The 11,142-nt window shown below is 39.1% G+C and overlaps 1 protein-coding gene across 1 annotated transcript; it reads left to right on the forward strand.

Moving 5' to 3' along the window:
* The first annotated feature begins 741 nt into the window (after nt 1-741).
* LOC128666283 (60S ribosomal protein L32) lies at nt 742-8,507 on the forward strand. The gene is made up of 4 exons (XM_053720770.1): nt 742-760; nt 5,280-5,380; nt 5,474-5,655; nt 8,335-8,507. Exons 2-4 carry the CDS (start codon nt 5,285-5,287, stop codon nt 8,462-8,464), a joined length of 408 nt encoding a protein of 135 aa, XP_053576745.1. The 5' UTR covers nt 742-760; nt 5,280-5,284; the 3' UTR covers nt 8,465-8,507.
* Nucleotides 8,508-11,142: the final 2,635 nt, after the last annotated feature.

An 11,142-nucleotide genomic window follows, 5' to 3' on the forward strand; every position in this document is an offset into this window, starting at 1 on the left:
ACTATTTTATGAAATTGATAATTATGCTTGATGTTTGGCATTATTTAGAATCTGAGATTTAGATGAATGATTTATTTGCTCATGTTGTGTATGGGTTGCCATGACAACGTAATGGTGCCTTTTTCACTAGAGGGTGATGTTATGGTCTATTTAAACTGTGTGATTCACTTGTTTGACTGAGGAAGGGTAGAGTATCCACAAAACATTACGCATATAAAAGCTACTACTTTAAAAGGACCGGTAATAGCCATGCCCCCTTGACCACACCCCTGGCCACACCCCCACTGGCACCACACCAGGTGGTCCCAGTTTCACCTCTAAAAATGATGGTAAGCCTATGTATGTGTGTGTGTGTGTATATATATATATATATATATATATATATATAAAATATTTTTTGCATAAGGTCAGATTAAAGCTGTTTGAGTGGAGCACAACTTCTACAATAATCAAAACATATTTTTCAGCAAGTGAACATCCATTATAAATGTATTACGTGATATAATACTCTTAGCTAAGGGAAATCTGCCATCCCTCTCACCTTTAGCAGCTCTACCTGCAGTACTATCTAGTGCCACTATATTCAGCAGCGCTGTTCGCTGTCGGTCTTTTTCTAGCCTTCTAATTGCAATTCCATCTGGTGCCAATAAATAGGCTGGCGCTGTTTCACACAAATCTGCCTGCTGTATAGCCCTTCCGCCTCCGCTTTCCTCTCTCTCTTCCCCGGGCTGTCTGCGAAGTAGGCAGACACATCTTACCGGTGAGTGAATCCGTTGTCATCCTACCTCGTTAATCCCCATCCCGTGCCCTTGTGTATTCCTGTTTGTCCCTCACCTTCTTGTCGTTACCCGCGTTCTGGTATTTATGGGAATTGGGCATGTGGAGACATTTATCTGATGTTTATCCGTTGAGTTAGGCCTACAGTGGCAATGAAGCCGGGTTGTGAAGCGTTTTGCAATGTTATTATTAATAGATTCGTGTGTTTAGTATCAGGAACTCGACTGCTTGTGTACTAAGCACTGTGTGGCGAACGTCTCGGTTATTTGTGTATAGTTTGCTGGGTATGAGGCGCTCATTCCCCCCCCCCCCTTTTGAAATACGAGCTAGTGGCTATTAGTTGGTTGCAGGTTCAGGAGTGGAACATTTTTATATTAAAAGGCTATAGATCCGTATAATGCATTTTATTTTTGGAACTGATAGGGTTGCACTAATATTTGCATTTTGTTATTGCGTTGTTCGCATAGAACGTTTACAAATGGATGATAATCAGTTAGCTCCCGAGCAGCAATGCACTACTGGGAGCTAGCTGAACACATCTGGTGAGCCAATGGCGCGAGACCCTTGCTTATAGCCACCCATCACCAGTTAAAGGGACACTAAACCCAAAATGGTTTTTCATGATTCAGTTAGAGAATACAATATTAAATATTCTAATTTACTTTAATTTAACTTGCTTCCTTTTGATATATGCACATGGGTGAGCCAATCACTTGAGGCATCTATGTGCAGCCACTGAGCCTATCTAGATATGCTTTTCAGCCAATTAGATCAAGAGAAAGAAGCAAATTAGATAATAGAAGTTCAAAATTGCATGCTCTTTCTAAATTGTGAAAGACAAAATTTGGGTTTTATGTCTCTAACTACCAGTAGAGAATTGTTCCCGAGCCTACATAGTTATGCTTTTCAATAACTTTTTTTTTTTTTTCTTTCATGATTTAGACGGAGCATTCAATTTTCCAACTTCTATTTAATTTGCTTCCTTCTCGTTATCCTTTGCTGAAAGGTTTATCTAGTAAAGCTCAGGAGCAGCAAAGCTGCTGATTGGTGGCTGCATATATACCAATTGTCATTGGCTCACCCATGTGTTTTGTTAGAAACCAATAGTGCATTGCTGCTCCAACAAATGCCAAGAGACAAACAAAATTGGTAGTAGAAGTACATTGAAAAGTCACCTAAAACTGCAGGCTCTGTCAGAACTAAAATTTAAAGGGATAGTAACAACGTCAAAACTGAACTGTGCATGGGTCCATTTTAAACAAAAGCGTTTTCCCAATATACTTCCATTAACTAGAATGTCTCTAGTAAAAGTTGCAACTTTTCTATTGGTTTAGGCAGCATACGCACATATGCCATGAGGGACCGTGCACCAGTATTCAAGCTCAGAGCTGACTTTGTGGAAGTGTGGTGTTTAAATACTGGCACGTAGCCACGCGCATGTGCGTATGCTGCTGAAAACCAGTGATAACTTTTACTAGAAACTTTTTTGGTAATGGAAGTATATTGCAAAAATGCTTCAGATTACAATTTAAATGCACATTTCAGTTTTGACCTTTTCTATCCCTTTAACTTATGCTTCTTTCCCTTTAAGCTTTGCAAACGTGTTAACCAGTTGTAGTAAGTTGTGCTCCTGCATCATTCCGGATCAGATTACAGCTGATGAGGGGCCGGTATACATGCTTATACTACATTCACTGGCAGAAAAATGATGGGGGGGGGGTTATTGTTAAAAACCTTTTTTATTTTTACTTAAGCAACCCTTTAAATTTGACTGGACTTGTGTCTAGCCGACATTAAAGGGACATAAAACAGGTTGAGATTTGTATAAATTGCCGTCGGGTATTAAATTTTCAAAAGTAAGCAAAATGAATTGCATAGCTAAGATACCTGGGCTAGCCATCCCCACCTCAATCAGTGTTGAGACACAGGCATTGAAACATTTTGAAACTTAAGCAGTGTATTGAGTAGTAACAATGTTTAGTAAAAAAATTATGCAGTAGTTTATCATTCTTGATTGGCCTGTAAAGCTCAGTGTGAATGTGGGAAATTTGCAGACAGGGTAACGTCGCATAACTTACACTGTGTGCAGGATTATGTAACTTTACGGATAGCCTTTCGCTTGAAAACCTTTCAATATGTAATTTGGCAGCTAATACTATACTTGAGTTGTGTGCAAAGCCATACTAATGTGCACCAGTTTTTTTTTTTTTTTTTTTTCAACTAGCATGTCGCAGGCTCACGTCTTTTCACATCGGTGCCAAATCGCGCTATTCAAACATGTAGTGCGCTCCTGTGCTAGGTAAAGCAGTCAACAGCTTTAGCGCAGGAGCATAGTGCGATCTGACTTGCTGTGATTAGACTGAGTCCGTGATGCACTTTTTAGAAAAACTGCTGCGCCAAAGGACAAATTCACGCACGGAAAGTATATTAGGTGCCAAATTTTGTTAAATATATTTTTTAAAAAAAATGTAAGCAAAAGGCTATCTTTAACCCCTTGAGTGCTAATGATGGCTCAGAGCCGTCATTAGCACTCAACTACTTTTTTTTCCAATCTGGGGGCCCCCACCAGCTCCTACCCCAGCGATCGGGCCTGCATAGGGACAGGCAATGCTGGGGCTTCCCGTTACATGCGGTGACGTCACTGCGCAACTTTATTTAAAATTGTCCATACAAAGTATAGGGAAAGGGGACATGCTGCTTAGAAACCTGTATCTCGGGGATCTAAGCAGCTACAGACCCCCAAGACCTACCATTGGAAAGGTAATCGCCTAACCTTTCCAATGGTATAAGTCTTGGGGATCTGGGGGGGAAAAATAAAGTTTTAAAAAAAATTTAAATGGTAAAAAACAGAAAAATATAGAATTCAGCTTAGCACTCAAAGGGTTAAAGGGACATAAAGCACAATTTTATTTATTTTTTCTTTCATGATTTAGAGCATGCAATTTTAAACAACTTTCCGATTTACTTATCTAATTAGCTTCATTCTCTTGGTATTCTCTGAAAAGCATATCTAGATAGGCTCACAGGAGATGGGAGCTAGCTGTTTAGTGTCTTGTGATTGGCTTATTGATTTGTTCAGCTAGTTCCTAGTAGTGCATTGCTGCTCCTTCAAGAAAGGATACCAAGAGAATAAAGCAACATTGATAATGGAAGTAAATTAGAAAAAATGTACAATTGTTGCTTTTTAGCTAAATCCTGAAAGAAACAGTTTGTTGCATGTCCCTTAAGTTGCCCAACATTGACTGTCCTTTTAATCACTGGTTTCTACCTATGTAATGATAGATTAGGGCAGATTCTCAACTCCAGATCCTTAAAGGGACATTAAACCAGGGCTCGACAAACCCAGGAGCCACTGGCTCCTAACCTTTTGGGTTATATTCCATATATCTATATACCAATCACACTGTCTGGCTCCTAATTTTTAAACATTTGTCAGGCACTGCATTAAACCCACAATTTCTTTAATGATTCAGGTAGATAATAAAATTTTAAACATTCCAATTTACTTATATTATCTAATTTGCCTAATTCTTTAGATATTTGTTGAAATAGCAATGCACATGGGTGAGACTCACACGAGGCATACATGTGCAGCTACTGAGCCTATCTATATATGCTTTTCAGCAAAGCATATAACGGGAATTAAGCAAATTTAGTTAATAGAAGTAAATTAAAACGTTTAAAATTATGTGCTTTCTAAATCATGAAAGAACTTGTTTCATGTCCCTTTAACAGGCCAGATATTAATTATATCTTAATAAGAGCACAGGTGAAACTCAGTTTATCAGTAACCATGGTTACTAACCTGCCCTCACCCTTCAGATGATTATTTCACCTGTGCTCTAGTTAAAGTGAATGTAAATTTTGATGCTAAAGTGCCCGGTTTTTAAAACATTGATTAAAAATAGGGGCACTTTAATTCATCAATTTTCATTTCACTCCTGTTGTGAAAAAAACGTATCTTTTAATCTTCACAGCAGCTCCAGCTTCCTCCACCCATTTCAAAGCCTCATTCTGGGTCTAAAATGAGGCATCCTGCTTCCTCCAATCACAGCAGTGAATCAGACACTGAATTCCCCGGGGGGGGGGGGGGGAGCTGTGATTGGAGGATGACTTATCAATCATTTCTGACATCAGAAATGGCTCGTGAGACCGGAGGAAGCTGGAGCTGCTGTGAAGTTTAAAAGGTTGTTTTTTGTCACAACAGGAGTGAAATGTAAATTTTGATGAATTAAAGTGCCCCTGTTAATCAAAGTTTTAAAAACAGGCACTTTAGCATCAAAGTTTACATTCACTTTAAGATATAATGAAACACTGGTCTGTTAAGGGTTCTGAGGACTGGAGTTTAGAGAAACATTGAATTAGAGAATATACATCTCAGGCAGTTTGAAGTGCCCATTAAATAGAAATATTTAAAAAAAAAAGTCTAATCTGCTGTAGCTCTTCTATCTGCTTCTTCCTACACATGCACCAGACATACTTATTTGTGCTTCTTCCTGAAGGTACCATGCCTGCACTTCGGCCTCTCATCAAACCTAAGATCGTTAAAAAGAGGACAAAGAAGTTCATCCGTCACCAGTCAGATCGCTATGTCAAGATTAAGGTGAGTATTCACAGCGTTGTCATTACCCATGTCTGTACACTTCCTGGCTTGGTGTGTGCAAATTGTCACTTTCCATAACTTCTTCCTCCACAGCGTAACTGGCGTAAGCCCAGAGGTATCGACAACAGAGTCCGTAGGCGATTCAAGGGACAGATTCTGATGCCCAACATTGGTTATGGTAGCAACAAGAAAACCAAACACATGCTGCCTTCAGGGTTCAGGAAGTTCTTGGTGCACAATGTAAAGGAGCTTGAGGTTCTCATGATGAGCAACAAGTAAGTAACTACATTTAGGCTGCTAAAGAGATATTGTCAATCTCAGAAATCCAGAATTTAACTCTCTCCAATAAAGGGTTGTTATGCGGTATTAGCCCTCTAATTCTTACTATCTTGTAACTAGTGCAGTGTTTGTTTAGATCATATGTTGGCAAAATGTGGTGCTAGGGATAACGGGGTGAGTATATATATATATATATATATATATATATATATATATATATATATATATATATATATATATATATATATATATATATATATATTCTTTCTTGTAATCATAATATATATATATATATATTCTTTCTTGTAATCATAATATATATATATATATATTCTTTCTTGTAATCATAATATATATATATATATATTCTTTCTTGTAATCATAATATATATATATATATATTCTTTCTTGTAATCATAATATATATATATATATATATTCTTTCTTGTAATCATAATATATATATATATATATATTCTTTCTTGTAATCATAATATATATATATATATATATATATATATATATATATATATTCTTTCTTGTAATCATAATATACAGTAGTGGCACTTAAACCAGTCAAACACAATGGCTTATCCAGTGCATGTTTTGAATAGTAGTAGTTTGCTCCCTTTTCCTGTAATTGTCCAGCCCTGGTGTGTTTAGATGAAGTGTGCTCGTGATTTTCAAAAGGAACCACAACTTTTCAATTATAGGAACAAAGTGCCTGGGAGCTGTTAATACAATATCATATTTTCTTTCTTAAATTATTAGATTTTTCTACATATTGATATAAAAGCCTTCACTGGCGCCAAAAAATGAAATATATAGTTGGCTCCTTAATTTTCTGGCTGGTTTTAGTTTCATTTACTTTTTCAAATCCTGCAACACTACTTGATAGTCATGTTTGGCATTGCAGGGGTAGAAAGGACCCTGCCAAGAGTTGCCAACTGCTTATTTGTAGGTTGGTACCCTGACCTTATTTACAGAGACGGTAAATGTTACATAATTCAGAAATATGTAATATCTTAGTGTCAGCTTGAAAAAAACAAGACTTGAGGGATTTTAGCTCAGTTTAAACCTACCTAGTTTCCTCTTGTGAGATTTCAGTCTCGCAGCAATTGTATATTTGTGAGAATTTATTAAACTGTCACATCCATTGCTTAGTAGATTAGGGACACAGCAGAGAATTCCTTTCCACCCTCTTGATTCTTGTCTGGGGAGCCTTTCATGCTTTTCTGGCTTGTTATGAAGGAGGAAGATGATAGCAGAGTAGTTACCCATTCCATGGTCGGCTAATGTACTGGCCACTGGAAGTTACTCTGCCACATGCAGAAGATATCATTTATTTTATTTATTTTTTGGCCTAGTTTACAATCTTTCCCCCACACACAACCATGATTTTTCTTGGAATAAATTCAGCTCACCTGGTAGAAGCATAATGCCTGACTGCCAAATGTCCTTTTGCATAAGGAACACAGTAAAAGCTTTACCTTAGTGTCTACACATTGAGGTACACTCACCACAAGTTCTTATGGTAGATATGTTACAATCAGTCTCTTTTGTATAGAAAGCAACCCAGTTATGATTGGCAATGAGTTAAATTTGCACTTTCTGTGGTCCAAACATAAATGCTGCAGATCACCTTCACTGTCCAGTAACAATCTTGATACTTGAAGCGTTACTCTGTGGCATCTAAAATTCTCCCTTGTACACAGTATGTTTGCATGTGGTCTAGGGCTGTGTTTAATGCAAGAATCCCTCATGGGGGTTGAAGGATGCTAGTTATTAAAGGGACATATAACCCAAAAAACTTAGGATTCAGAACATACAATGTTCCAATTTACTCATGTTGCCTTCATTTTTCTTGGTATGCTTTGTTGAACCAGCAATGCACTACTGGGAGCTAGCTGAAGGCTTTGCTTGAGCCAATCAGCAGTTCTGGAGACTGCTGGGTATCCTTTTCAACAAAGGCTATCAAGAGCACAAAACACATTAATTATGGAAGTGAATTGAGAAAGTTATTTAAAATTGCCTTCTAATCATAGTATCTCGCACAGCTATGGGTCCCTTAAAATGAACTGGACTTGAATGTCAAGTTTGATGAATCGGTGCTCAGTTTTTAAACACAATTGAAAACATGGGCACTTTCATCAAACTTTACATTTCACTCTTTTTTTGTTAAAATACTAACTTAATCTTGAAAGCCGCTTCCCCACCCATCGCAAGCCTCTTCATATGTCTAAAATGACAAATCGGCTTCCTCCAGTCATGGCATTGCTTCAGGCAATGAATTTCCCCTAGGGGAAGCCGTGATTGGAGGATGCTGTATTTGTCATTGCTGATGTATGAAGTGCCAAGCAGTAGGAGGGGGAATCGCTGGATCGGCTTTCAAGATTAAAAGATAAGTATTTTAACAAAACACGTGAAATGTAAAGTTTGAAAGTGCCCCTGTGTTCAATAGGGTTTTTAAAAACCGGGCACTGATTCACCAAACTTGACATTCACCTTAAACTAATCCTTCGCAGGCTGTTGGACAAATTTAAGTCTTCAGAGATGGCTGGGTACAATTAAAACCTTAAATGTTTCAGGGGGAAAAAAATCTGGCATATCACTTTCTAGAAACTTGCAAGAAGAACGTAGTAGATGAATTGAGTTTGATTCCTCCTCTCTTTCAGGTCTTTCTGTGCAGAAATCGCTCACAATGTCTCCTCTAAAAAACGCAAAACTATTGTGGAAAGAGCAGCTCAACTAGCCATCAAAGTCACAAACCCCAACGCCAGACTGCGCAGCGAGGAGAACGAATAAACACTGGTTCTGTGCTTTGTTCAATAAAAAAAATTAAAATCTATATTTTTTTTTGCGTTTTATGTAGGTGGGTTTTGCTTTTCCTTTGTTCCCTTCAAATTTTTCTCTACCTCCCTAATATTTGTGGGTTTTTAACATTTTCCATCTGCAGGATATTTAGATGGAGACCAGGATCCCCTATCCAACCTTCTGCACTATCCATATGACATGGGCCTATAGTGTTTGATGGAATGAAAATAATTTGTGCAAAAATTTAAAAAGGCTGGTAGGAATATGGGTGCAAGCAAAGAGAATGTGTGTATATAGATAGAAAGAGTTGGTACAGCACTGGATAGAAAAAAAGTATCAGACCACATACCCCTTTCACCCTACTAATTAGATAGAACAGGTTAATAATATCTGGGTCGACCACAAACAAAGTAAAAATTACTTGTCAAATATTGCTCTTGCGTTACATGGGTATTAGAACACCTTGTTAGCATAACAGAATTGTTCTGTCCCAGCTGCAACCAAATATAAATGAAAGTAAATAAAACAGCTTGTATTACTGTTCTAATAGATATAGGTATTGGTACACCCTATTGTGAATCCACAATGTTCCACCGCAGTTTTAAATGTCCACAACAATAAGTTAAAAAAAAAACAGAATTTATGCTTACCTGATTACTTTCTCCAACGGTGTGTCCAGTCCACGGTGTCATCCATTACTTGTGGGATATTCTCCTCCCCCACAGGGAAAGGCAAGGAGAGCACACAGCAAGAGCTGTCCATATAGTCCCTCCCAGGCTCCGCCCCCTAGTCATTCGACCGACAGTTAGGAGAAAAAAAGGTGAAACTATAGGGTGCCGTGGTGACTGTAGTGTATAGAGAGAAATTCTTCAAACCTGATTAAAAAAACCAGGGCGGGCCGTGGACTGACACACCGTTGGAGAAAGTAATTTATCAGGTAAGCATAAATTCTGTTTTCTCCAACATTGGTGTGTCCGGTCCACGGTGTCCATTACTTGTGGGAACCAATACCAAAGCTTTAGGACACGGATGAAGGGAGGGAGCAAATCAGGTTACCTAAACAGAAGGCACCACGGCTTGCAAAACCTTTCTCCCAAAAATAGCCTCCGAAGAAGCAAAAGTATCAAATTTGTAGAATTTGGACAAAGTGTGCAGAGAAGACCAGGTCACTGCCTTACATATCTGATCAACAGAAGCCTCGTTCTTGAAGGCCCATGTGGAAGCCACAGCCCTAGTAGAGTGAGCTGTGATTCGTTCAGGAGGCTGCCGTCCGGCAGTCTCGTAAGCCAATCGTATGATGCTTTTCAGCCAAAAGGAAAGAGAGGTAGCAGTAGCTTTTTTGACCTCTCCTCTTGCCAGAATAAATGACAAACAGAGAAGACGTTTGTCTGAATTCCTTTGTTGCTTCTAAATAGAACTTTAAAGCACGGACTACATCTAAATTGTGTAACAAGCGTTCCTTCTTTGAAACTGGATTCGGACACAAAGAAGGCACAACTATTTCCTGGTTAATATTCTTGTTGGAAACAACCTTTTGGAAGGAAACCAGGTTTAGTACGCAAAACAACCTTATCTGAATGGAACACCAGATAGGGCGGATTACACTGCAGAGCAGATAATTCAGAAACTCTTCTAGCAGAAGAAATAGCAACCAAAAACAGAACTTTCCAAGATAACAACTTGATATCTATGGAATGTAAGGGTTCAAACGGAACCCCTTGAAGAACTGAAAGAACCAAAATTTAGACTCCAGGGAGGAGTCAAGGGTCTGTAAACAGGCTTGATCCTGAACAAAAGCATGAACATCTGGCACAGCTGCCAGTCGTTTGTGTAACAAGACAGATAAAGCAGAAATCTGTCCTTTTAGAGAACTCGCTGATAATCCCTTATCCAAACCTTCTTGGAGAAAGGATCCTAGGAATTTTAATCTTACTCCATGGGAATCCCTTGGATTCACACAAACAGATATATCTTTTCCATATTTTATGGTAATCTTTCTAGTCACAGGTTTTCTGGCTTGTACCAGAGTATCTATCACAGAATCCGAAAACCCACGCTTAGACAAAATCAAGCTTTCAATTTCCAAGCAGTCGGCTGGAGAGAAACTAGATTTGGATGTTCGAATGGACCTTGTACTAGAAGATCCTGTCTCAAAGGTAGCTTCCATGGTGGAGCCGATGACATATTCACCAGGTCTGCATACCAAGTCCTGCGTGGCCACGCAGGAGCTATCAAAATCACTGAGGCCTTCTGTTTGATCCTGGCTACCAGCCTGGGAATGAGAGGGAACGGTGGAAACGCATAAGCTAGGTTGAAAGTCCAAGGCGCCACTAATGCATCCACTAGAGTCGCCTTGGGATCCCTGGATCTGGACCCGTAGCAAGGAACCGTGAAGTTCTGACGAGACGCCATCAGATCCATGTCTACAATGCCTCATAATTGGGTCAACTGGGCAAACACCTCCGGGTGGAGTTCCCACTCCCCCGGATGAAAGGTCTGACGACTCAGATTATCCGCCTCCCAGTTTTCCACTCCTGGGATGTGGATCGCAGACAGGTGGCAGGAGTGATCCTCCACCCATTTGATGATCTTGGTCACCTCTCATCGCCAGGGAACTCCTTGTTCCCCCCTGATGGTTGAAGTAAGCAACAGTCGTCATGTTGTCTGAT

Source organism: Bombina bombina, chromosome 7 (genome assembly GCF_027579735.1).
Source record: "Bombina bombina isolate aBomBom1 chromosome 7, aBomBom1.pri, whole genome shotgun sequence".
Classification (NCBI taxonomy): Eukaryota; Metazoa; Chordata; class Amphibia; order Anura; family Bombinatoridae; genus Bombina; species Bombina bombina.

What these genes read in the sequence shown, in the direction of transcription:
- LOC128666283 (XM_053720770.1), top strand. Translation starts at nt 5,285, where the DNA reads ATGCCTGCACTTCGGCCTCTCATCAAACCTAAGATCGTTAAAAAGAGG. An exon ending in ATCGCTATGTCAAGATTAAG is followed by an intron (nt 5,381 to 5,473) that starts GTGAGTATTCAC and finishes CTTCCTCCACAG; the next exon opens with CGTAACTGGCGTAAGCCCAG. An exon ending in GTTCTCATGATGAGCAACAA is followed by an intron (nt 5,656 to 8,334) that starts GTAAGTAACTAC and finishes CCTCTCTTTCAG; the next exon opens with GTCTTTCTGTGCAGAAATCG.